General features: G+C 24.0%; 5 protein-coding genes across 10 annotated transcripts; 2 read left to right on the top strand and 3 right to left on the bottom strand.

Annotated features, from left to right (window-relative positions):
* The first annotated feature begins 5,215 nt into the window (after positions 1-5,215).
* Positions 5,216-7,615, top strand: LOC126902598 (pyridoxal phosphate homeostasis protein). Of its 2 annotated transcripts, XM_050680037.1 has the most exons (7): positions 5,216-5,234; positions 5,482-5,614; positions 6,110-6,247; positions 6,309-6,519; positions 6,950-7,092; positions 7,149-7,247; positions 7,318-7,615. In XM_050680037.1, the coding sequence occupies exons 2-7, from the start codon at positions 5,534-5,536 to the stop codon at positions 7,387-7,389; spliced, it is 744 nt and encodes a 247-aa protein (XP_050535994.1). In that variant the 5' UTR covers positions 5,216-5,234; positions 5,482-5,533; the 3' UTR covers positions 7,390-7,615. The 2 variants fall into 2 exon arrangements, with proteins under 2 accessions (XP_050535994.1, XP_050535993.1); XM_050680036.1 differs by lacking the exon at positions 5,216-5,234 and having other exon boundaries at positions 5,289-5,614.
* A 1,637-nt stretch (positions 7,616-9,252) lies between these two features.
* LOC126902596 (copine-8-like) lies at positions 9,253-15,233 on the bottom strand. 2 transcript variants are annotated; one of them, XM_050680034.1, is made up of 10 exons: positions 14,997-15,232; positions 14,629-14,770; positions 14,437-14,562; positions 13,763-13,920; positions 13,238-13,464; positions 13,009-13,091; positions 12,767-12,881; positions 12,473-12,700; positions 11,696-11,874; positions 9,253-9,821 (listed from the first exon to the last, which is right to left on the bottom strand). In XM_050680034.1, exons 1-10 carry the CDS (start codon positions 15,062-15,064, stop codon positions 9,537-9,539), a joined length of 1,611 nt encoding a protein of 536 aa, XP_050535991.1. In that variant the 5' UTR covers positions 15,065-15,232; the 3' UTR covers positions 9,253-9,536. The 2 variants fall into 2 exon arrangements, with proteins under 2 accessions (XP_050535991.1, XP_050535990.1); XM_050680033.1 differs by lacking the exon at positions 9,253-9,821 and adding an exon at positions 11,062-11,498 and having other exon boundaries at positions 14,997-15,233.
* Positions 15,234-15,604: 371 nt separating this feature from the next.
* On the top strand, positions 15,605-21,386 carry LOC126900869 (gametogenetin-binding protein 2). Of its 4 annotated transcripts, none has more exons than XM_050676865.1 (12): positions 15,605-15,904; positions 16,151-16,350; positions 16,970-17,116; positions 17,173-17,388; positions 17,451-17,654; positions 17,717-17,891; positions 18,011-18,181; positions 18,253-18,363; positions 18,421-18,510; positions 18,569-19,055; positions 19,135-19,223; positions 20,996-21,386. In XM_050676865.1, exons 1-12 carry the CDS (start codon positions 15,797-15,799, stop codon positions 21,149-21,151), a joined length of 2,154 nt encoding a protein of 717 aa, XP_050532822.1. In that variant the 5' UTR covers positions 15,605-15,796; the 3' UTR covers positions 21,152-21,386. The 4 variants fall into 4 exon arrangements, with proteins under 4 accessions (XP_050532822.1, XP_050532825.1, XP_050532826.1 ...); XM_050676868.1 differs by having other exon boundaries at positions 18,421-18,501; XM_050676869.1 differs by lacking the exon at positions 20,996-21,386 and adding an exon at positions 19,601-19,780.
* Positions 21,387-21,961: 575 nt separating this feature from the next.
* Positions 21,962-23,943, bottom strand: LOC126900902 (serine--tRNA synthetase-like protein Slimp). Its single transcript, XM_050676933.1, has one exon. It carries the CDS (start codon positions 23,941-23,943, stop codon positions 22,618-22,620), a length of 1,326 nt encoding a protein of 441 aa, XP_050532890.1. The 3' UTR covers positions 21,962-22,617.
* On the bottom strand, positions 23,853-24,720 carry LOC126900903 (zinc finger protein 593). Its single transcript, XM_050676934.1, has 3 exons — positions 24,537-24,720; positions 24,248-24,348; positions 23,853-24,179 (listed from the first exon to the last, which is right to left on the bottom strand). The coding sequence occupies exons 1-3, from the start codon at positions 24,630-24,632 to the stop codon at positions 23,945-23,947; spliced, it is 432 nt and encodes a 143-aa protein (XP_050532891.1). The 5' UTR covers positions 24,633-24,720; the 3' UTR covers positions 23,853-23,944.
* Positions 24,721-27,170: the final 2,450 nt, after the last annotated feature.

Here is a 27,170-nt window from a genome sequence, read left to right on the forward strand (position 1 = left end):
AAATACCATCAGGAAGTGGTTGCCGTGTTCTGAATTAACAATTTTCATTGAACAACTGTAAAAAAATAAAAAACATAAAGATTAAATAATGCCCTTCTGCCGTGAAGTCGTAAAAAATGGATCACTTTTGTATTTATAAGTGTAAACTGGGTAATAAAAACAGGTTGGCAATTTTGTCATCAATTCTGTATTTATTCCAATTATTGTGTCGCACGAATCTAATTATTTGAGCACTTGAAAATTAATACGAGTCATTACCAGAAATCAAAATTATTTTAGTGTCCTTGAAGTTGTATGTATCATACATACAACATGTATGCCCATTGAATATTTCTTGTCAGTAAAAAAGTAACAAAGAACAATAATAATTGTTTGTGATTTTTTTCCCTGTACCTATTTACGGTGTCTTAACCCTAACCATGCGATCCTGTTTTTTTTCTAAAGCAATTTTGATTTTGAGTACAGTGTTTAATCATAAAACGACGATGACATTGAACTTGTCGAAGTCAAAATACTATTCATTCGTGATTGGATCCAGGGTCGTTAACATTATTCATTGGTACTCTAGTGCAATACTAATGACTCGGAATACTAATAATAACGTGTTTTATAAGATTAAAACCATATAAGCTCTTTTCGGTTTAACTTAGCGCATACTAATACATATATTTATAATTTTACGTCCCTCATAATAAATACAAAAAGTAGGTATTGTTTTATATAATTGAGCGCGATCAACGGTACCAAAATAATAAAAGAAGACATATAATAAAAGTAATAGGTAATTTAAAGTAAAGAAAATTTACTCTGGTGATTAAACACGTTTAATTGTTTCAGTAATAACATGTTTACATTTTGTCTGTTACAATATTAGTCAATATGATTGGACTCTTAAAAAATATATATCGACGGATTTTTACAGAAAACAATGTTTTTCATACGTTAAATGAACACAATATTACCTGTATACAAAAATGCAAAAATTTAAAAATCTTCAATCACTTATGTGAAATCTAAGCTTATTAACGTGATTGAAATATATATTTTTTATACAAAACTTAAAAACATAATTTTGATTTACTTATTTTGAATACTTTATATATACCTCATTTATCCGACATGCTTTTTTTTTAAATCGGTCAATTTTCCCATTATACAGGGCGCGTTCAAAACTTGAAAAATACGTATAAAAAGTAGAACTATTTCAACTTAACTTTTGAAAATGTTCCGGAAATACTGCGTCTTTTAAATATATGTTAACTTAAAACTTATGTTACCTATTACAAATAAAAAAAAAATTGTCCCGACGACTTATCTTTTATGTACAAACGGTCATCGAACTTAAACAAATTTATTAAATATTTATTCATATATTAAATTTGTATATTATAATACTTGTAATCAGGATATAAATAAGGATATAAGAGTTTATTTTGATTTTGGAATAATCTACCAATTTCTTAAAATTAAACTCTATTTACAGATTTGCTTCGGAACGTTTCTTATTATAGTGATTTTAATTACTGTCAGATATCGTCTATACTTGTCCCAAATATGCCACGCCACACTGTACACCCGTTTTATTTTTTATTATTTCAAAATAGCCACTTTTTAGTCAATTTTCTTACAATAAATTTTGATGGATTGAGAACAATTTACATATTGTAACTCAATGAGGACGAGTCATAATTGAGTTTTAAGCATTTTACCTACACATGTGTAGGTGATGTCTTTCAAACTTTTCCTGTATTTAGAGTTTTCATTGCATTTTTATTAAAAAGCAAACCAAAAGAAAGAACAAAAGGAAAGTAGCGGCACTTATCCTAAGCTCCACGATTCTAAAATCGTAATATTATTGAACTTTCCACATATTAATTACTAAAATTTAAACATGTATTATAATGTTATAAAATGCAATTTATTTTTTATAGGTTTATTTATGGAAATACATCTTTATTTACATAAATGTACTCAAGCTACTTTATTAATTTATATAAATTAATAAAGTAATATTTGTTTTGAGCTGCTTTTGAAATGCATAAAAATTTTCAACAAAATGTTTTGAAGGCCCCCATTGAAATTCCTCCTTTTTTTTATATTTTAATATATATAATTTTTCTGAAATTTTGAATGGACTTAATCCTCCAACTAGCGTCTATGATGTTATCTACAGTATACACATTTTGAGGTTCAAACATTTAATTATTTGTTGTATATGATTAATATGTTATATTTAATGTAAATTACAATAAACACCTTTAAATACTATTTAATAGTTAAATATTTTAATAAACATAAATCTTTTTAAATATGATGTTTGTTTTTAAGTTGAAACGTTTCTTATTTGAAACAGTTTTATTTATTTCATAGAATAAGTTTAGTTTGAATAATTATTGCTTTCTAACACGCATAAAACTAGGAATTTAAGCTTTATAATTTGACCATGACACTTTAAAATTATGCGTACTAACATTCGTGTAATTCATTGTAGTTTTAATAATTCTATGATTTTTTACATGTCAATCATCTATTAACGTAGAAAAACCAGGGTACAAAATACCTTAAAAAAATCAAATTTCATCTATTAAATTAAATTCTTTGCTTAAAAAAAAAATTTTCTGTGTTGTTATTTTAATGTTTTAAACCAATAAAATTAGCAAAATAAATGTATAATTATTATTTTTTTGATAATGATTTAATAAATTAATAAATTATTTTAATCATTATTATTTTAAACTGTTTAAATAAGGAGTGGTTCAGAAGGGCAATAGGCCACTTATTCTTAAGGAAAAGTCTCAAAATCCTACAACAAATTACGGTCAACATACGGTCAATCAAAAATAATTTTTAGCTTTATTTAAATTTTTTAAATAAAATATAATTTTAAAATGTACTGTCATTAAATTCCTCTAAAATTTTACGTCTTTTTCGACAGTATTGTCAAAAAAAATTTAACTGTTTAATGATTAATTTTCTTTCTTGGTAAGCACCGAAGTTAACCTACTGAGAATGATGGATATGTAATTTTTTAAAAAAAATTTTTTTTTATTTTATTGTAATTTTAACTTTAGTCTCATATTTGGTTAATTCATTCATTGTATGAAAACAAAAAATATATTTTTAGCAATTAATAAAAATATGTAACCATTAATTAAAGGTTTGCATCCAACATTAAAATCATGGGTATGCCACTATTCAAAACTTATTTATATAGTTATGGTTTTAGTTTTACAGTTTTATCGTGTGGGATAGATTTTTAACGTTACACTTATTACGTTAAAAATTATTTTAATCGTTATTATTTTAAACAGAGTATAAATAAGGGGTGTTTCAGAAGGGCAATAGGCTACCTGAAAATTCTTACGGTCAAATCTCAATATTAAAGAGAAAACCCTACAACAAATACTGTCAACATGTGATCAATCAAAAATAATTTTTTAACTTTAGTGTGAAGCTGAGAAGGTATTAATTTTACTATCGTGTATTTTTTTTATGTCAGTCGTTACTTTTTTTCAGCTCAAATTTAAAAATTGGTAATTTTTGACATTTTTTCAATTTTTTTTACTTAAAATTGCCATAACTTTTAGAAAAACGAACGAATAGAAACCATTTTTTTTTTATAGATATATTAGATAATTACTTATCATTTGGTATTTTTTTTTTTTAATCTGACCCTTCACATACCCACAGAATTTAAAATGATAGCATTTTTAACTTTACTTTTGAAAGTGTTCGGGAAATACTTATACTTTTAAGTACAGATGATTTTTTTATCATAATCCACTCAATTACTTCTGTAATTATCTGTATATCTTAAATTAAGGCTTATGTAATGTACTTTTTTCTTCTTTTTCCTCGCCTTAATCCCAACTACTTGGGGTCGGCCACCCTTATCCTAAACTTCCTCTCACAACCTTCATATCCATTCATATCCTTTACCTAACACCGCATCCTCATTGCCAGGTATCCCTTGCATCACCTCATACAACTCACTCCAAGACATTTCCCTGTGTATTTTATCACATCCTACTTGTAGTGCATAGGCACTTATTACATTCAACACTTTTTCCTTGAAAATCAATTTTACGACCATAATTATGTCACTTTTCCGAGCTACTTCTACTAATTTACTTTTCATCTTCTCGTCCATTATTATCCCTACATCATCCCTTATACATGAGTCTAGCCTAGAGTTAAGTGGTGATGTACCCACACTGTTGACACTACAAACATTGAGTACACCTGTACACATGACTGGTGAAACTTTATTTCCTCTCACCTATTGCCCCTGCGTACATCTGAAAATGAAATTCGCCTAAGTTTTGTTCAGAACTCCTCTTACTTTTTGACAAAAATTTTATGGCAGCTGTCGACCTGACGCAACCTCATTAGTCATCTCTTACGACTGGCAGAAGGGCCGTGGAAGTATTCTTATCCCCTATCCATAGGGACAGCTTAAGTAATGTACTTTAATATGGAAAAAAAATGTCGAGTTTTATTTAGTCTTCATGGTGAAAATGCCATTAATGTATTACACTTGTATCTACTATGCCTCGTCCCGACTTTATTGAGATGATATTTTATACCGTATATTCTCATTATTAATAATGAATTTGTCAATTAATTATTAGTTATTATATTAATTATAATAATTGTAATCAATGTTTGAACAAATCAAGGGTTGATAACGTTTTAATAAAGTAATAACTGTAACGTTAAAAATTTATCCCACTCGATAAAACTGTAAAACGAAAACCATAACTATATAAATAAGTTTTGAATAGTGGCATACCCATGATTTTAATGTTGGATGCAAACCTTTAATTAATGGTTACATATTTTTATTAATTACTAAAAATATATTTATTTGCTTTCATACAATGAATGAATTAACCAAAGATGAGGTTTAAATTAAAGACATACTTTTTACGTCTATGGTTTAAATACTTGCAATAGCAAATCTTATAATAGGGGTTAAAAATAAAAATTACCTGCTATTAGTATTTTGTGTGGTTGAAAAACGTGTTCCGCAAACTAAACTGATAATCAAAATAATAAAAAATTTGATAGAACAACAAAATTATTTTATAGGAGACCCCACGATTTCTAGCCCTGATCATCAATTAAATACTCTAACTCAACTATGTTTATCAGTAGAGCGATATAATTGAACGCTTAATAAAAGTGAAGAATAACGTAAGATGAATTATGACTAAAATAAAATTGGATAGATGGTAATTTTTTATCTCTTTCCTAACTATGCTGACTAGTTATCATTTTATTACCGGTCACTACAAACTGTCACAGAACAGTTCTTCGTTACTATCGCTCTTATTGAAAATTATCTTATACCTACTATTATTTATTTCAAATTTACTATTTGAACTTTCATTATTTTAAAATTATTTACTGTTAATAGTAGTTTTTTCAATATATTACTCTTATGATCTTATTGTTTTCACCAAGTATATTATGCTATAGATTTTCAAGGTGTTTTTTATTGTCTAAATTCAAAAATTTTAATACTTCTACAATGAGTTCTTTAGAAAATATATTCAATGGTTGGAATGATGTTAACCAGCGAATATTAAAAGCTACAGAAAATAAAGAACAAGTAATTTCGTTTTTTTTATGTCTAAATCAAATTTTCAAAATATTAACAAGTCAAAATAAAAAAAATATTTTCTACAATAACCAATATTTATAATTGCATTTTTATTGTATGCTTTATATAGAAACATTTATAATAGAATTATTATATAGAATGCTGAACGAAGAAGAGGTAGAGGAAGACCAAAAAAGAGATGGAAGGATGTAATTGAATGCGATATGAGGACAGCTGATGTGAGCGTAGATGATGTGGGAGATTGTGTTAGGTGGAAGTTTAGGATAAGAGTGACCGACCCCAAGTAGTTGGGATTAAAGCGAGAAAAAGGAAGAAGATTTATAATAGAATTCATAAAATAACAGTTTTTCCTTAGAAGTTAAATAGTTCTTATATTACTGTTTTCAAATAAATTAAAAAATGTTATATACTAATTATATATTTTAAGAATTTTTGTTAAGAAAAAATGCAAATAAAAATTTATTATCAAAAACTAATTTACAGAAATTCTTAAAACCAAGACTAGTTGCTGTTAGTAAAACTAAGCCAATTGAACAAATAATTTATATCTATCATAAAGGTCAAAGACATTTTGGTGAAAATTATGTCCAAGAGTTACTTACTAAAGCTAATGATCCTGAAGTATGTTTTTATTTTATTACTCAAAATTGTATATAATAATTGATAATAGTAAAATATTTAGTTGTTGGAAAAATGTCCTGATATCAAATGGCATTTTATTGGTCTTGTTCAAACAAATAAAATATCAAAAATTTTATCTGTGCCTAATTTAGAACTTATTGAAACAATTCATTCTCAAAAATTAGCTGATGCTCTTAATGCAGTCTGGAAATCACAAAATAATAATTGTCTGCTAAAAATTATGGTACAGGTGAATACTAGTTTAGAAGAAGGTTTGTAAAATATATTTGATCTTCAGAAATTTATAAATTTAAGTTACATATTAACTTTAAAACTTTTTCAGTTAAAATAAATCATATGCATTATTATTTAAATACACATATACTGGGTTAAGGTGTAATAAATGTAAAAAATAATGTTATTTCATATCATAAATAAATATTTTAGTAAAATTGTAGGGTTTGCTCTATATTCCTTGAGTCCTCTAATGAATAGTGATAATTGTTTAGTTGCATACCAACAGGAATTATATAAATATTTTGCTGCACTTCATTCTGCTTCATTACATTATTGCTGAAAATAGATATTATCGTTAAATATAAGTTAGAAATAATTTTTAATAATGTTTAAACTGAATTTATCATTTTGTACTCACCTTTATGTATTGAGTTTTGATTTTATCTTAGCATTTTTATTTTTTAGAAAAAAATGGAGTTTTACCGAATAATACAGTTAATTTATGTAAACATATAAAAAATAATTGTGAAAATCTTAAATTAATTGGTCTTATGACCATAGGACGATTTGGTTATGATTGTTCTCTTGGACCAAATCCAGATTTTTTGGTGAATAAAAATTAAACTAATGAATATAATAAATATTTACTCTTAATATTTTTTAGGCTTTAGTTGAATGTAAAAAGAAAGTTTGTATGGAGCTTAATTTGGACTTAAATGAATTTGAATTATCTATGGGAATGTCAGATGATTTTGAACATGCTGTATGTATTCTAAAAAGTATAATGTTTATATATATATATAAAATTTTACTCAATTTTCTTTTAAAAATAGATTGAATGTGGAAGTACAAATGTTCGAGTGGGAAGTAGTATTTTTGGTTATAGACCAAAAAAAGAAAAATAACTGGCTTAATTTTATTTAAATAATGAAGAAATCTATGAATGATTATAATAATTATTTATTAAATAATATACAAATTTTGTTATGAAAAGTTATATTTTAAATGATAATTGAATGTTTTTATTAGAATTTCAACATTTTAGTCTGTATAATATTTTTACCTGATAATTATAAACCAAGTACCAATTACAAATATTTAAGAAATAAAAATTAAAAATTTGTGGAATTACATTGGTTTTAATATTTGTCTTTTGATTCTACTATTTTCAAAAAATTTATCCAACTTATATATTTTTATTTTAATGCAAGCTATTTAAATTTATGCCATTATGTCTAGACATATAAAGACTTATACATGATTATTTTTACTACTAAATATTAAATTTAATAAAAAAAGGATTTAATTTTGTTATGATGTGCTGTATGACGAGACTGAACTCTCTTTTTAAAAATATATTATATACATTTTACATTAAATTCAAATAAACTTGGAGACTAATAGTAAATACTTGAGAAAAAATTAAGTAATAATGCACTCATGGTTATTTTGTATGATTTATAATATGTAGAGATATAAACCTCATAACCATTTGAAATGAAAATAAAATTCATAAATTTATCATATAATAGACTAAGATAACTTACATTGAGGTACTGAAATAATTAAAAATCTGTTATGAAAATGAAAAAATATTAAAAAAAAAAGTAAGATGTTATATAAAAAAAAATGTATAATAAATATTATATAATACAAAATATTTCTCAGTCTTTTTTATCTTAGCCAGTATAAGAAGATAACACACTAATTTTGAATAAAGTAAATAAAAAAAGAATATAAAGTATTCTGAATTCATCCAATTTATTAATATATTATAATGGCACGTATAAGAAAACAATAATTATATTATACATACATTTTAATGAATAGAAGCAACATACAACTTAAATATAGTTATTATTTATTTATAATTAAAACACAACCATAATTTTATCAAATTTAGTAATTTAAAAAATATTTTATAAAATTAGGTTTATCATAATTTTTTTTAGTACAAATGAAATGCAAAAATACAACAAACCAGATAATGCGTATCTAAGTAAGAAAATAATTTAACACACAAAATTGCATATCAAGATTAATAATACTGTGGCAATAATTTGGAATGTGTTTCAAATATATTTTTGAATAAATAAATAAATTTAAATGTCAATGTTAAGAATTTAAAAATACACTCTTCACTTTAGTTATAATTAGAATATAATAGAATTATAATGAATACAAAATAGATATGTGTTTGTTGTTTTAGTGTTTACTTCAAAAATATGGGAAAACTACATTTATAAATAATAATAATAACCAAAAATATCTATTTATAATAATTAAGCTAAATTCGTAATGACATAATGCTTCTTTTAATTTAAAATATGACATATTTTTTATTAATTTGATCTTTCACTTTTATATAATATAAATAAAAACTTAAAGTCGAGTTATTTTTACCATGATATTTACTTTAAAGAATTAATATTTAAACTTTACTTGTAATAATACCATGTTTTAATCCATGATAATTAATTTACAAAATTTTACTAAAAAAGTTAAATAAATAGTAAATTTAATTTGAAATTATTAGAAATTAAGTAAAAAATTGATTGTTTTAATTTTTTGAGCATTGAATTAAAATATTATCAATAAAATAAATGTATTATGGAAATTTAGTTTTAGAATGTTAGAACTTTGTATTTTAAAATAATAGCATATTTCATAAATTATATAATAATGCTAACATCAAATTGTCTACATCAAAAAACCACAATTTTATATTTAATATTCCAATAATAATAATAATTATGACTAGTATAAATACAAATTTCCAAACATTTTAGTCACATAGCATACATATAAATTATTCTTGGTAAATTATTAATAGTTTATTTATAGAATAAAATTTAAAAATAATATTTTATAGATAATATCATAACTTCAAAATAAAATTTTAAAGAGATTAAAAGTTGAAGAAAAACGTTAAGTATTAAATACAATAATTTGTATCATAAACAGTCTTAATTTTTAAGCAAGAAAAGTTGGTAACAAAAATAGTATAATAAAAACAAAACAATAGATAAAATTGTGCATTAGTTAAGAAGTTTCAATGGATATTAGGAGTAATGTTACGGCTTTTCATATAGCTAACAATCTGTGCTGGTATTTCTGCTAAAACTTCTCTTGCTAAGTGTGATTTAGCATTAAGTGGATTTGTAATTTGTTGGAAATCTTTGAATGGCACAAATTGTACAATATCTCTAGCAGCACGTACTCCATTTATTTCTAAAGTAACAGTATCTCCATCTAGTTCTTCCATTGATTGAAAATCAGCATTTCCCACTCCTACTATGATTATAGATAGTGGCAATGTTGAAGCTTTGATTATAGCCTACAGGAATTAATATATTTTTATGTAGTAAGGACTAATGGAATTTAACATCAAGTTGATTTTATTTTACATTACACTAAATAATGACCAATACTGCAGTTAAAATTTATAATTTCAGAAATTGTTGCATTAAACTAAAAGATAACTATAAAACACTCACATATATATAATAAAAAATTAATAAACTAAAAAAAAATTAAATTGTAAAATTCAAATTAAATTTTACTGTAACAGCAATAACATTACATAAATTTAACTAAAAAATAGTAAACATATTGGAACAAAAAATTGAAAACTTGAGTTGATTTAGAGTTAATTTATTAAAACTTATACTCTCATTTTATTCATCACTTAAAGTTCTGTTGGCTATTATTAATGAATTAATTTAACTTTAAAGGGGCTTGTCCCTTTAAAGATTTCTTATTCTAAAATACACTCATCAATTTAAATGCTTAAAATATGGGTTAGAAAGATATAGATAATTTTACAGATGAATATAATAATAATATATGTATTTTTCATTTAGCAACTATTTTACAAACAGCAAATTTTACTTTTATAGCTTAAAAATACATAACACATAAATTAGTTTTAAAATCATTATATAGCAAATTTATGGATAAATAAATGTATTGTGAATATATAAACAGTCATTATATATTTCAATTAATGAATATTATTTTTTTGTAAAAGTATATATTTATGGTGGGATTTTAATCATTTTATAATATTAACTAATCAAGAATAGATTATGTAGTAATCTATTTTTTTTAAATATTTTTAGATTTGAAAAATAAATACTTTAATTTAACTTGATAAATGATACATTAATAAAATAGTTAATAAAGGATAATAAGAATTTATCAACAATTTAAAAATTTATTAATCATAATAAAATGTAATGATAAATAAAGGGAAAAAAGGATATTTAATGATATAGAACAAAAATTTTGAAAAATCTTATATAAAATTTAAATTGTTAGTATATAGGTATATTTATAGGTTTTATTTAATACCAAATTTATTTAAAATAATAAGCATACAAATAGTATAGGGAGTAAAAATGTATGTATATGCTAAATATATATATAAAAAACAAAAAATTGTATAATTGAATTTTCATTATCAAGTAAATATATCAGTAGTAAAATGATAAATATAAATTATGAATTTTCAAATATTAGTACAAAGGTTATTCAATACAAAAAACTTTTAAAGTAGTTTAAAAACTACTTTTAGTCAAGAATTGTGACACAAAAAGTTGAGAGTATTAAATGAAACTTTGTTAAAATTATTCTGAACACATTAGCGTTAAGTGAAAATTCTTATTTATCTGATTGTAAATATTAAATTAAATTTTTTTATACAAATCAAAAATGAAAAAATTTAAGTTATTGGTTTTTTGGGAATAATATGTTTTGATTTCATATAGTCTACAAATTGTTTTGGAATTTCTGCTAAAACTTCCCGTGCTAAATTAACTTTTGCAAGAGATACACTATCATTGTTTTGAAAGTCTTTAAAGGACACAAACTGAACAATATCTCTAGATGCCCGCACACCATTGACTTCTAATGGCACAGTATCAGCATCAAGTTCTTCCATAGCTGAGAAATCTGCATTACCTACCCCCACTATGATAATTGACATGGGCAATGTTGATGCTTGAATTATAGCCTAAATAATAGGTTTTAAAATAATTGCTTCAAATAACTACTCAAATATCCCAGTAATAGTTAATGTAACGCATCTTGTATAACATAAAACTTATTTAGTTTCTACATAATGATTACTAGTAATAATATTATTTAATTGAAAAACATTTATTAAATCAAATTAAATATAAATTAATGAAGAAATTATAATTTTAATACCTGTTTGGTTTGATGCATATCAGTTATAACACCATCTGTGATAATAAGTAATACAAAATATTGAGAACCGTCTTGATATGTTTGAGCAAATTTTGCAACATGATTAATAACAGGACTGAAATTTGTAGGCCCATATAACTGAACACTTCTAATACAATGATGATAAGCATTTATCACACCTATGAATCAAGTAAAAATGATTCATAGTCATCTCTTAGTAAAATCTTCTTAATATTTAATAAATAAAATAGTCATGTAAATACATTTAAAATTATTACTTGTACTAATATGTATACATATATAAGTAAATATCAAAATGTTATTTTATAACATATATACAACCGAGTAAACTCTAATAAGGTTGACCTACCTGTCGGGAAATTGCTAGAAAAAACCCCTTTAGGGGTTTTAAATTATTAAGATTTAAAAAATACCTAAATTTTGATACAATAAAAAGGAGGTAAGAATATATTTTTTTTATATTAAAGTCCCTAGCATAAAATTTCAAATAAATTACTATAGGGCATTGCAAACTTTTTAAATAAATCATACAAAATAAAGTGTAATGAGTAATTTTTTTAAATTACACTTAAATAATAAATAGAAATTAATTAAAAAATTACTTTTTATTTCAATAATTAAATTACAATAAAATTACTTTATAAGTAGTTTTATTGCTGTAATTGTAATTCAAATTAAGTTACTAACCAACACTGTAAGCAACCTACTATTTTAAATGTAAAATTACATTGATAAATTTGATAATGTAATACTAACCTTCTATGCCTGCACAATAAGGATCACTTGCATGAAGATTTAAAAAAAACTCATGAGACACATTACCATGAGGTGGAATGCGAGCACCAAATCCTAAAGCAGGAAACATTTTGTCACTATCATAATCTTGAATTATTTCACCGACTGCAGCTAAGGCTTGTTCATATTGATTAGGCCTATTACTAAGATAGTGTAATGAATTGTAATCCTTTGGATCTCCATTTGAAGCTAAATTAAAAATTAAAAGAAATGTTAAAAGATTTTGTTCAAAAAGTTCTTCTGTTAGATTATAACCTGTAAAATCAATTGCAAATGTACAGTTTATCTGTGTGCCATTCATCACATAGTCTAGAAATGTGTAGATTTTGTTAACTTCAAAACGATTCAAACGAATGGTGCCATGATTTTTCTAATAAACATAAACACTTGTTTAAAAGGATTTAAATTACAATGTGAACTGCAGGTTTAATATAGTAGGTTAAAAAAAAGTAATTCAATTGAAAATAACTTAAAATTATAAATTAAAAAATACTTACATTTGATTTTGGAACAACAATTTTGTAATCATTTTCAGAACCAGGACCTTTTTGAAATTGATTCATGGTAGAATGAAATTCCCCTAAGAATATTTAAATAATTTAAAGTATATATACTAATTTAAAAAAAATTTAACTGTAAATTAATAATAATAGAAGTAGAAATTGTGATTCTTTAAAAAATATCAAACAAACTTAGGAACAATAAATTATCATTAATATAACATACCAATTAAAATATGATCTCCATTATGTTTGTAATGGTAACAACATACTTTGATGTCCCTATCATAATCTGTACCACACAGTGATCTTACTGGAAGTACTATGGGTTTCCATGAAGGATTTGTGGTCCAATTAGCCACTTCAGTTCTATGTACTAATTGATATTTCCCATCTTCACCTACTTTATGAAATTCCAAAAATGGATATGCTTTTACACACCAAGAAAAAATTCTAAAATCAAAATGAATAATAATTTTGTAAAATTCAATTAAAAATTAAACTAAAATGTAAATAATAAAATTATTTTTTAAGAAATAAATAACACAAACCGAGATATAAATAATTAAAAATGGAAATATGATAGAAATAAGGACTTGAATTAGAAAAAAAAAATTATTTTATCTTTTTGTTGTAACATTATTATTTATTTGCATGTACTTAATAAATGTTATTGATATGAACATTATTTATTTTTGTAGAGTTGTAATATTCTTTTTTAACATTTTCAATCCCATATGGTTGTACTTACTTAAATACCCAATCATTTCTACTCAAATCTCGTCCACTAAACTGCAAAGTTACTTCATCATGACAAGCTAGGAGTTCTTCTGCTTTAACAATTACTTGACCTTTATTGTTAGGTCTAACACCTTTTAATGGTAAAGTGACATTTACCGAAGAAACAATCTAAAAAAATTTAGTTATATAATTAAAACATAAATTTATTTGTATGATTAGATTAAGCTGACAACTATTGATGTACTATTTAAAGATCATTTTATTGTGATATGATTCTTAAACTTTTAAAATATAATCAAGAAAATTTTAATCTTATTATAAAAATAATACATTTTAAGATTTTTTTTGAATTTCGAAAAGCTTATATATATATAAATATATTATTTAACTGGCAAATAAATATAACACATAGATAAAAAGTTTATGTTAAGTATTCTATAAGTTTGAATAAAGGATAAAAAGAGGGACACATTGTTTTTATCTTTATCTTTTTCTTACAAAGGATATTTACCTACAAGCAAGAAAAAGAACAAAATATTATGACCACCTAAGCTATAGTTTAGTATAACAATTACTCATAATAAAAAAACTCTAAATATTTAATTGGTAATTCATTTATACAGTTGTTAAGTTATTAAGTTGAGTTATTTAAATCTTTTAAAAAAATTAATTAAAATATATTACATGACCCAAAGTAGTTTCACATGAACCCAAAAAATCTTGAGATTTAAGATCATTTAATCTTGAATCAACATCATATACTTCAAATTTTATATTTTGTTGTACTTCAAAACGATACAAAACATGAGCCTATAAAAATAAAATTAATAAATATAAAATTTTATACTTAATTTATATAAAGTCTATAGTACTTACTTTTGTTACAAAATCAGGATTTAAACTATTATTGATACATTCTGTTCGACATATTTCAACCCATCTAGATGTTTCTGGCGTCTTCATAAAAACAACACAGATTGGATCAGACTTGGAAAATACATCACAATCTAATAAATTTCTATAAAATTAAATAATTATAATTAATACAAGACAAAAGGCAGGGGATGATAATTTTTCATAATTTAGTTTGTTTTTATTTTTAAGAATTTCAAAAAATATATTAAATATAAATTTGTTAGTATTTAAATCTAAAATTTATGGCATTTCAATAAAATATTAAAATAATTAACAATATTAATAATTTAGATCTCAGAGTTGATTAAATAAGTTTACTAGCTGTATACCTGCAAGACAATGTTAATTCAATCTCTGAAGTGGGCTCTGTAGAAGAACCGGGGATAAAAGCTGCCATTCTAAAATCAACAATATATATTGACTAAGTAAATTTGATCATACAGTTTTAAGTTAATTGGCACTTAATAATTCTAATAATTTTCAATATAATTCGTTAAAAATAAAATTTTGTCTAAAAATGTATTAAAATCTCTCGTATAAAATTTGTACTATTATCAGATATAGATTAGATTATTATTTTATTAAGCTTTGATAAAATTTACATTATTAACAATACATGTTGATAATACAGTTTTATCTTCCTTAAATATCTTGATAATATAACATGGGCTAGGCGCTTGATAATTGATAGAGTAAACCCAACCAAAGAGAATATATTAAAAAAAATGTTTTTTTACTTTACAAAGTATAGAATTTTGCACATTTATAAGTTACCTTTCATGTAGAGAAAATCAATTTAATTGTTTAAAAATTATCAAATGATATTTGAAAAAATAACATTTCATTATTATTATCAACTAATTTTAGGTTCCCGCGTTAACTCCAAGGACAATGTATATACACTACGTAGATTATCCCCGTAGATTTCACCCGATTTTCCTCCTGTCTGTACTTACTACTTGTGTAAAAGGCGGATGTGTTGTGTGCATTTTCCAACGATCTACTAAAGTTTATTTAATATCAAAATAATAACAGCTTATTTACTTAGTATAGTATAAATAAAATTTTTTTTTTTACTGTTGCTCTTAAGTCAATGATATTCGACAGTACTAGACTATAATTATTTTAAATGTTGCAAACCGAAAAAATGCCTGATCTAGTGGAAGTAATGAGGATGGGCAAGGATCATCGTCTTAAACATAGACAGTTACCCCTACAAGTCGATGAAAATTTGACTGTAAGCATTTATTTTGCATACAGTTTTGAAAAATGACTTTTACACAATAATTATTTTACATATATGCCCCACTTCTTTTGTAATTTATAAAAAAACTCGATCAACCTACATAATTAAAGACATTTTGTAATTGGATTTTATTTTTATGATTTTATTACTTTTTCATTTTATTACTTTATTATACTTAAAATATAATGAAATATTAAAAGTTTTAATTAATATTTTTTTGTATTGTTTGTTTTTTAGTTGGTTATGGATTTGAGTAATGAAGACTTAGTTCAAGAAGTAAAACAAGTACCTCCATTAAAAGTTCAATCACTGGATAGTTTTATAAAAAAGTACCGAATGTTGAACAAACGTGAACTCCAAGATGTTTTAAAAGTATCTATTAAAGAAATATTAGACATTATGAGTGAAAGTATAGACTGTGTTGGATGTCGAAGAAGGTAAAAAGTTTTATATAATATAATGTTTACAATTTACCTATGTTCTTTTGAATGACTATATAATATAGCTCAAAAATAAATAACTAATAGAAATTATTATTAGCGATTTTTAATTTTAAATACTAAATAAATTTCATATTTGAAAATTCCATTTAATCGATATTCAACTAGTGATAAGAAATTATATGAATTAATTTATAAATATATAATTTTTAACTAAATTGATATTGTATAAATAGATAATTAGCAACATGTTACTTAATCTACATATATAATATTGATCTTTATTATTTATACTGATAAAAGAACTAAAATTTTATAAGTTGTACTTTGATAATTTTTAAAAATAAAAATTTTTAATTACAAGAAATTATGTGTATTAAACATATATTATATTAAAATCAAAAATAATGATTTTAAATTACAATATTAAATGGAAAAAAAAAGGAAATGAATGATATAATATTAATATTTAGTCTTATTAAAGTTAATTCAGGTAAAACTTATTAAATAATTCTATTTACTCATCTCTTAATAAAATTATATCTTAAAAGAAAGTACTATTTGTAAGATTAATTCAAATCACAAATTTATCTCTAAATTTATAATTCTTTTATAGTGCTGAAAAACTATTTATTGAAATGGCTAAACTTGGTCAAAATGCATTATTTCCCCTTGTTGTGGTTAACAGCTATTTTATTTCTATAAGATATGAATTTTATGACGAAGAACGATGCATGTACAATCTACTTCAAAATACTAATGGGTAAGTTACATCAAAATATTTAAAAAAATTTTCTAAATATTATTTCTATATTTTAGAAATCGATTATCTTCAATAGCATCTAGTCGAAGACAATCAAAAAAAAGTAGAAGGTGTGTATATCATTCCCTTGAATCACAGCGTTTAGTAAGACCTATGGCTAGTGGATGGCAAGACATTTGGAAGCATATGACTGATCCTTGCAGAGATGAAATTGTACTCATAGAGTCTAGTAGTTTATTGAGTACTCTGGACAATTATTTAAGAAAACACAGGTATATTTTTATACATTTCTTTTAATTTTTATTTTGATATTACCCTGATGGTTTTATCTTAGATTTTGTGGAGATTGTCGAACTAAAGTAATGAAAGCATATGCGTTATTAATTGAAGAAGAAGATCCATCTAAAGAAAAAGGTTATGTAGAAGAGCTTTACTCTGGTATTAAACGATGTGTTGGTGATAAACATGTTCATTTGGACACAGACATAAACTATATAGGTGCATTAATTAGTCGTGCTGAACCTGAACTTATGGGAAAGTATGTATTATCTATTAATGAAGTAAAAAATTTATTTATTTGATACATATTAATAATATTAGCCGTAGAGAACGTCATGCCAAAACAATAGAAATTGCTCAAGAAGAAGTTTTAACTTGTTTGGGTATTTGTGTATATGAACGACTGCATAGAATACAATTAAGAATTAGAGAAGAGCAGTATACTTGTCAAGTCTTAGCTGCTGCAGCAATTGATGGGTTAGCCCGAAGATTTGAGGTAAATAATTAATACTGAATTGTTGAAAATTTTAAACTTAATAATTAGTGTTGTAGTTTTCAAAAAGCATTTTTTTTAATATAGACTTATATATTTATGTTTTTACTCTATTATTATAGACTGCTATAGAAGTTAAACAAGGGTATACCAAATTGGATCAGTTTTACAATGAGTTTTCTAAAAAAGAGAAAAAGACACAAAAAAGAAAACGGCTAAGGAAGCAAAAGCGATTACAAAAAAAAGAAATAAAACAAGATTCTAAAATAAAACCTTGTTGTGAGGTGAGTAATGTAAATAAATTTAAATAATTTATTTTAATACTAATTATAAAATTTTATTTAAAAAAATTAAAAAATACTAGGCCAATCTTGATGAAGACTGTTCTTGTGAAATTGATGAAGAAGTGGATTTTGTAGAAGATGATATTGATTACGTTGATGATGATGATGATGATGATGGCGTCCAATCAAATGTATGTTTTTATTTGTTAACTTTTTTATATTTAAAATTTTTTAAATTTTAATTTTAGGAAAGAGAGGATTCTGATGAAACTACTTGTGATCATATAGATGATAATTGTTCTTGTGAAAATGTACAATTGATAGAAAGAGTACGGAAAGTATGAAGTATTAATTTATTAGTTACTTTATAACATATAATATGTTTCTTATTTATAGATAAAAATGTCAGGTAACAGAATAAAAAGTGTTTCTACTCCTATTAAGTTGTGTGATTGTGCTGAATGTAATTCCAAAGGAACCAGAAAATCAAAAAAGGAAAAAAGAAACGATGAAAAAGAAAAACGCAGTAAAAAAAAGCAGTCTAAAAATAGCCGGAAAAATTCAAAGAAAGATAAAAAACCTAATGTACAATTATCAATTAAAAAAGAGGAGATAATAAATTATAATTTAAATGAAGATGATGAAGAAGATTGTGATCTTGATGATGAAATGGTAGATGAAAATCATTCAATGGAGCATAACTGCAAATCTAATACAATTAGCCATGATCTATTACCTGGTAGTTGTAGTTCATGCCCATCACTTTGTGATCATTCACAAGATTATGGTTATGCATCAGCAGAAAACAATAATCATAGTAATAGTACAAGTTCTCCAGATGGTTCAGATGTGGCTTGTTCAGAGGGTTTATGTAACCATTCAGGTAAATTTTGAGAATTAGAATTACTTAATTTTTTCTTTTGATACCATTTTTCATATGTCCTTAATCTAATTTTTTTTAGGGGAAGTTTCAAAATTAAAATGTTATTATGAAGTAGGAACATTATCTTGTAAACCACTACCACTCCATCAGTTATTATTTGAAGAACTGGTAAGATTTTATTTACATAAAAAGTTTATTTTAATATTAAATATGGTTTTTATATCTCTTTTAGTAGAAAAAATTTACTTTTGGATGAAGACTATCTTATTTAACATTTCCTAATATAAATATACCAAAATATATGATAATATAATATCTAATGGTTGTCGGTTATTTTACTATTATTGCTATTTAAATAATTATATAGGGATGACACACAAAATATAGATTGTGATAACAATATTTTACTGGGACTAATAATTAAAATATTCTTTAATACTATAGCTAAATTATAATTATTTTAAAAGTATAAAATTTTAAATTTATGTTATACTTTTTATAGTTCTATGATTGTAGATTGTTATGATAATATTTTTTATTACTAGGTTTTGTTTGTGTCATAATGGGTTTAGTGGAAAAGTGACAACCGTGGTATTTTAATACATGTATGAGTTTTCAAACCAAGATTTAATGAAAAATTTACATCTGTTGATATAGTTTTAGATGTATTTGATAATGTTAATTTTTTTAATTTAATCAATTTCAACCGCTAATAACTAAAAAGTCAAAGTGGTAACTTTTATACATTTCTACAATTTTGCTTTAACAAATTTAGTTTTATAAATTTGTTTTACTCCTTACTAAAAAAATGTTTGTAAATTTTAAAATATAACGATACATTTAAAAATTATTTGACTAAAATATTTATTTCATAACCGTTCTCATTTTACTTACAAATTGTTATATTTCATTAATGAGTCTTACACAGGTGTTTAAAAAGTAAGGTACAAGTGAACTGTTATAAACAATATGAAAAATAGAAACATGTGTCCATACTTACTAAACACCTATAATATAACAATATATATAGTATAATACACAAAATTTAATGTATAATGTACACTATAATATATAGGTTATGGTGGTCCTTATTTTTCAAACTCAATTATTTTATGAAAGTGCCCTCTAGATTAATTTAGTCATATAAGAAAATAATGTAGACAAAATTTGGAATGTTCTTTCTCAGCCCTTTTCTGGTACTGCATTGAGATTGAAATATAACAATTGAGTCATAGTTTTTTTTTTAAAAGTTAACTTCATAAGTATTATACTTAACATTAAAATATATAGAACCTTAATTATAAAACTAATTATTGCCTATAAAAAATGTATTAAAAAATTTTTTCATATATCAAGCATACTTTTAGATAAATAATAAAATGTGATGAATTCCATGAAAAGTTGACATAATACTTTTACACAAAGTTTTTATAAAATTAGTATTTCTTAAATATTATATTACATAAAAATTATTTAAAAAGTGAACTATTTAATTATCGACTAAAATTAAGTTAAAAAAAAACTTATTATATACTATAAAAACATAATTATTTTTAAACTCACACAACACAATATCTACCTAAGACCAGCATTTGCCTTCTAACACTCATAATTAGTTGTTCAGTAAGTAAAAAAACAGGTTTCTATTATTCTCAGAGTTAGTAAAAATTGACCTGTTTCCTTACTTTATGAACTCTATATATGTGTATATTTATAACACATTTCTAATTTATACTATGGAAAATGTATAAGTTATTTTTATTGAATAAAACAATTTTTTAAATTCACTTTTTTTTCTAGTTGATTTCTTGTACACTATAAAAAAATGTTGTTCATTTTCAGTCCTACTAATTAGATGATTTAGTTAAACAATTTTTATTACATATTTGTATAATAATCCATCATCACTCTTATTATAAACATTTCTATATAATTTTCAGGAAAAAAATACCATCATTAGAGATGAAACTCTAATACCGTCAGAAGAAGTAGAAATGTACAAGGTGTGTGCTATGTTGGTGAATGAAAAACGTCTCAAGCTCAGAGAAACACTGAAAAGTGGTTTTGCCAATTTAAAAGACCCTCTAATGTTATAATTTATTTCTGGAGTGATATTTCTCACTTCCCTTATTCCAAAAAATTTTTAAAAGCCGTTTTAGTTAATTTTTCATTATACTTACTTATATAATATAGATACATTTTTTTGCATATGTAAAAAATATTTTGTTTAGTTGATATTTGTGAATAAATTGTTCTGACTCCTTTTTATTAGATCAATACAAATTTATTTAAGAATATTTTTTATATTATAAATTAAATTTATTAGTGGAATATAGTAGTTTATTTAATAACCATTATTAAAAAAATGTCCCTATTACTTTTTAGTATTTTTTAATTTATCTTTCCTTTATCTTATTATATATATAAATATATATATAATGTTAAAAAAATGCATTTAAAGAAATATAATACAAGTAATCATATTTTATTTAATAATCAAACTTGTTATATAGTTTTTTTAGTAAGTTAAAAGCGATAACAAAAAGTAAAATTTTTTTTTATTGTTATAAAAAAATATCAAATTTTATATTGTAGTATACTTATGAATATTAATTCAAATAAATACTCAGAAACAGTGGCGTATTAAGCCACTATTTATTATACGATTTGAAAATTTTACTTCCTAAAATTTTTATTTGAGCAATATAAAATAATTTCTTTGCAGCTTACTCCAAAAAAAATTTGTGGCTTAAAAAAACATAAATTATAAGTAACATTACTTACATTTTTACACGAGTTTTATAGAGTTCATCAGCTATGATGCCCTCAAAACTCTTAAGGACAGTTGTTTCAGGTAGCCCCTGTGTAGACACTACAGATTTGGGAGGATAAAAGAAAACAAAATATTGCACTATAATTAGTTTAATTAATTGTTTTACAACTCAAAGGTGATTTATTATACCTAGATTTTATAAAAAAAAACGTTGAAAAATAACCAAAAATAATATTGGTGATTAAAAAAAGTTTCCTTATAAATAATAAATTTTGAACCCTAATAAGAAAAATAATGTAATTAATACTTAAGTACTCGAAATTATATTTTCAGTATGAAAAAGAGAAAAAAAATACTGCTCTATTATATAAAAATGTATTGTTTCAAAAGAATTAAGTGTTTTTTAACTTCATAAATACTATATTAACTTAAATAAGGGAATATTATAAATAAAATCTTTACTTTAAGTTTGAAAAAATAAATAACTGAAAATATTGATATGATTTTAACAAAATAAATGTCTAACACTTTATTTGAACTACTTTATAATGCAAATGTACATTAACAATATTATTAGTTGTGTTTCTATCAAAATATTTTATATTTAATGTCATTTACTGTAGTTGAATTTTCAGAAAGTTAAAATTATTTATTTATTTCATCAATTTACTATAAAAGGGGGTTAGTATAACTACCAATAAGTTTAAATCATGAAAATTTTATTTCAATAAGATTTTTTTATTACAATTTCATATTAATATTTAATTTAAACCTTTTTTAGATTTAAAGTTAAATCATATATTCTTTAATACAATTTGGTATGTTTAATTCATTAATATTGTACTCCAGTATACATCCAAGAAGCACATTTACATCAACAATTTTACCACTAACCATGTTCAAATATAATTTTTCTTTTTTTTTATTAGAATAGTAAATCCTAAGTCGTTTAGTAATAAAATCATTAGATAGCGATATTGTTCCAGCTGTGTAATATTTTTCATTACTTATTGAATATAATTCTACTTGTGCCTTTAAACTTTCCCAATTTTCTAACTTAGAGGCAGGTAAGTAAACAATTCGATAATTTATTCCAATTTCATCATATAGTTTTTTGTACATATAAACCATTTTATCAAATTGTTCTTTGGCTTGAAATTCACAAGCAGAGCCTATCAAATAATGAACAGCATTTGATTGAACAGTAGAAAATAGTCCTTCATCATAAAAACTTGGAAATTTATAAAGTCGACCAGATGCATATATTTTTAATGGTAATCTATTTCCAGCAATACATTGTTTTGTAAGAAGTGCACAGAGTGTAAGTAAATTGGCACCACCAACTAAATGTAGGTTATCTGCTTCGAGCTTTAATGTCGTAGTTGGATTATAACTATCCAGTCCACATCCTTCTACTATCACACTTTTAACCATATCTGAATTACAAAGTTGAGTAAAACCATGTTTTTCTAAAGACTCAATAAAATATTCTAATGTAGCCAATTCAAACATAGCTGCTTTGTTCTTTAAGTAAACCATAATAGAATTTTTGTACTCTAAACAACCAATTGTAGTTCCAATGTCTAAATGATTTTTTTTATTAATGTTATTGGATATTACATTATCAAAATTGTTAATATACAACATTTCTGATTTAGGACAATCAGGATGTAAGTTATTAGGTATATTTAGACTAGGTATAACTATTTCATTTTCTAAATCAGATATTTGCTTTTTGAGTACTTTTAACCTTGATGAAATAGAGTACCTATCATTTTTAATCTTTTTTAGTTCCATATCACTTAATTTTTCACTATTCTTTAGTTTTACTGCAATACTTTGTTTAAATGAAGTTAATTTTAAAATTTCATCACGAGTTTTTTGAAAACTAGGCCATTTGTCATAAATATTATCTATATCTAAGTTGATATTCCTTAATTTAAGATTTTCTTTTAAAATGGCTATGTTTGATAATTGATTTTTGAGATCAACAAAGGGTTCAACAACTACGTAAGTATCAGAAGTTTTGTTATAAGGTATATATAATTTAGATGTAGTATACAATCTAGGTAAAGTAATACAATTAAAAAAGTTATTGGACAATTTTTTAATCATTTTATACATCTATGTTTAAAGAACCAATATCAACTTGTTCAGGCTCTTTATATTCTTCAATGTTTAAAGGTTGAGTAGAAATTATTCTTTCCTTAGGAGCAACATAGCTTCCAAAACCTGCTGCACGTTCAGATTCTTCTATACTGTAAGGTTCAAATTTTAGTTCTTTTATACGTTTTTTATGTAACTTAGTTCGAAAATGGTCTTTTAATACTTGTTCACTTAAAAAGTACCGCCTGTTTAATCAAATAAATTAGTAGAAAATGTTCGGATATAAATGAATACTGAAATTAAAAAAACCTACGCGCAATGTATACAATAATGCTGTCCCTCTCCAGGCTTATCAAAATCAAGGGCTTGCTTTAATAGACGGTCAGCATTTTCTTTCCTTAAATCATTGTCAACCTGAATCACAATTTTTTCAACAAAAAATGTTAATAATGAATAACACTTAAAATTTTATAGTTTTCATAATTATATGAGTATTTTATAATCAAAAACTAATATTAAATACAACGAAATTTATCATTTTTATACAATAAATTACAATGCAAACAATTATTTTGAATGAAATTATTGAAGTACATAATTACCTCATCAATATCTCTAGCTCTGTACTTGGTTTTATAATTCCTTTTATAAAATGTGTCACCTACGTGATGCTTCTTTCTTTTCTGAGGTCCAGGCATCTGTAATTTTTAGGGTTTACGATAACCTCGTGACTAAAGTAAATTCAAGTTCACAGTTATCAAAAAGATTAAAGCACAGACAATGTCCATGGAGTAGGCACACGTAAGGTATCTTATTTGTAACCATTGATAAGAATCTGGTAACTATAGTATTTCATCATAAATATTTAATGGCATTTAATTTACTTGGGTTCCGGAGATTGCCACGAACTGATGATGCCCCGACATTCATTTACTCCGACACTGTAAAAAAATCCTCCGAATACATTTACTCCGACAACAATTACTACGAATACCTGGTTACAAAAATTTGAATGTTGCTACGACGACGAATACTCCGAATAGGACTATTAATTGATTGTTCCGAATGAAATTAGCTCCGAATATCGATTATTCGCGAAATCGATTAAAAAATTATCAAATTTCGGAGTAGATGAATATCGTAGCAATGTATTGTCTGATGGAAAAATATAACCCTTATCTTTAATTAATATAATAAAATAGCGTTATAATTGATTACTGTTTATTAACGAATAATTATTACAATAAAGATCCCCGAAATATATCCGACTTTTGATAAAATAGGTACATAAAGGTAACATAACTGGTGTGAGCCCTTAAATTTTTTTTTGGAGGGGAAAGAAGAGCGATTCCAATTTTCAGACGTAAAATCTTTTTTACCTCTCCTTATTAGTGCTTATTATAACATTGTAAGCACATTAATATTATAACATTCAATTAGTTTAGTTAAAAAATATTGAGGTACGTTTTTATGATGATAGTATTCGTTATTAAACAGATGCGTTTATAAAGATATTCGGTATCCCATTCTCTAAAACTGTCATTACAATTAGTTTCATATGAAATCAAACAAAAATATGATTTAATATCATTTCATTGTTCAAAGGTGGGTAACGAAATTAATTCAGTCCAGTTTGGATTTGACCGCAATCTGGAGAGACTTGAGGGGGCTTTGTCTCCTAAAATTCTGCCATAGACTATACCGAAAATGAATTAATTTGTATTTCTTGTTGTATAGAAATATTTTTTTAGATTAGGTAAAAAATTATGTAATTAGAGTTCCCAAATATTTTGTTGCAATACTCCTACGCTCTAGTCAAATTAAGTAAACACAAGGCAGTTATAAGTTAACAGTGGACAATAGTTTATGATTTATCATAAACTTACAAAAATCTTCTGCTAAGTAAATTGGTTTTAAACTTAACTAACTCGATTAAAAATATGCAGTCAATTCATTAAATAATGGTTCAGTTTTTTTTCATTTGCATTATGATTATTTGAAGTTTTGTCAAATATTCGTATAGAGTTAAATATTTTTATTTGTAATCATGATTTATAATCAAACAATTATTCATTTTTTCTCATTAAATGGAAATCAAATATAATAATGTAATATTGAAACAGTACAACTTTTTTTATAGGACATATATATATATATAATTACATTTTTACAAAACATAATTCATTACATTACGTGATTTTATTTTGAAAATTATTTTTTATTTTTTTTGGAATATGCTTTCATATTCTAAAAAGTACATATAAAATTAATTCAAATTTTTAAAAAAACTTCATTTTGTATTTATAAAACAATACATTTGTATTTGCAGGATACGCGTTAAGCTAACGAGATGAAAACATTGGCAAAATAATCATCTTTTCGCAGTGTCGGCCTGGCTCAGAAGGCCCTCATTAAATTTAAGATTTTTTTTCTCACTGGACCACTGAGAAAATTGTCCAACAAATTTAATTATTATTAAAAAAAGGAAAGGCTATTCAGATATTTTTTTCAAGGAAATATTAAACTGATTTCAATAAATGTATATTAGATTTTAAACAAAAAGAACTTTAAATAAATAATTTTTTACTCCTTAATATTTTTAACTTTTTTTTGAGCACCACTGGAGATTATAATGGTTTTACTTATAATTTAACATTGATTATAAAACTCATGTCACAAAATTAAATTTTTTTAACGATGAGTTAATATATTTTTAATTTTAGATGACACACAGAATTTTTAAATAAGAAAAAATTAATTCTACTTATATATAACCAAAACTTACTAATTCTTAGCATAACTCATATTAGACTTGTAGCAAAACTTACACAGTTTAATACTATTTTAATTTTTTTTAATATAAGTTAAAAATAATTTTAGTAATTAATTTTCAATTAAAATTGCTGAAAGAAAAATTAATCATACTCTTCTGAGTCTATAAAAACCTATTGGAAGAAACTTCCAGAAAGTAATAAGACTAAAAAAAATGTGTTCAACAATTACTGCATTGAAGTTGGATATACTGTGTTATTTTATACTTAGATATCCTAATGCAGCACAGGAAAAAATCCAGACATCCCCAAGAATGATTTTATATTGTACAAACAATTTTATGTGTTATATTAGTTATTATTTTTTAATATTACACACTTAGGAATTAATCACTAATAAAATTGCACAAGACAATTTTTACAGCACATATTTGTTATAGAAAAATTAGTTTTCAAATGGATCTC

Source organism: Daktulosphaira vitifoliae, unplaced genomic scaffold (assembly GCF_025091365.1).
Source record: "Daktulosphaira vitifoliae isolate Bord-2020 unplaced genomic scaffold, ASM2509136v1 Scaffold_3, whole genome shotgun sequence".
Lineage (NCBI taxonomy): Eukaryota > Metazoa > Arthropoda > Insecta > Hemiptera > Phylloxeridae > Daktulosphaira > Daktulosphaira vitifoliae.

Excerpts from the sequence above, each read along its gene's own strand:
- LOC126902598 (XM_050680036.1), top strand. The coding sequence starts at position 5,444 with ATGATCTTATTGTTTTCACCAAGTATATTATGCTATAGATTTTCAAGG. Across the intron at positions 6,520-6,949 it reads GAATACTAGTTTAGAAGAAG|AAAAAAATGGAGTTTTACCG; the intron begins GTTTGTAAAATA and ends TTTATTTTTTAG. Across the intron at positions 7,093-7,148 it reads GACCAAATCCAGATTTTTTG|GCTTTAGTTGAATGTAAAAA; the intron begins GTGAATAAAAAT and ends AATATTTTTTAG.
- LOC126902596 (XM_050680033.1), bottom strand. The coding sequence starts at position 15,064 with ATGGCAGCTTTTATCCCCGGTTCTTCTACAGAGCCCACTTCAGAGATT. Across the intron at positions 13,921-14,436 it reads GTGAAACTACTTTGGGTCAT|ATTGTTTCTTCGGTAAATGT; the intron begins GTAATATATTTT and ends AAATTTTTTTAG. Across the intron at positions 13,092-13,237 it reads TGGAGATCATATTTTAATTG|GGGAATTTCATTCTACCATG; the intron begins GTATGTTATATT and ends AAATATTCTTAG.
- LOC126900869 (XM_050676865.1), top strand. The coding sequence starts at position 15,797 with ATGTTGCAAACCGAAAAAATGCCTGATCTAGTGGAAGTAATGAGGATG. Across the intron at positions 17,892-18,010 it reads GGTTAGCCCGAAGATTTGAG|ACTGCTATAGAAGTTAAACA; the intron begins GTAAATAATTAA and ends CTATTATTATAG. Across the intron at positions 18,511-18,568 it reads TGATAGAAAGAGTACGGAAA|ATAAAAATGTCAGGTAACAG; the intron begins GTATGAAGTATT and ends TCTTATTTATAG.
- LOC126900902 (XM_050676933.1), bottom strand. The coding sequence starts at position 23,943 with ATGATTAAAAAATTGTCCAATAACTTTTTTAATTGTATTACTTTACCT.
- LOC126900903 (XM_050676934.1), bottom strand. The coding sequence starts at position 24,632 with ATGCCTGGACCTCAGAAAAGAAAGAAGCATCACGTAGGTGACACATTT. Across the intron at positions 24,349-24,536 it reads GAGCTAGAGATATTGATGAG|GTTGACAATGATTTAAGGAA; the intron begins GTAATTATGTAC and ends ATTGTGATTCAG. Across the intron at positions 24,180-24,247 it reads CATTATTGTATACATTGCGC|GCGGTACTTTTTAAGTGAAC; the intron begins GTAGGTTTTTTT and ends TTGATTAAACAG.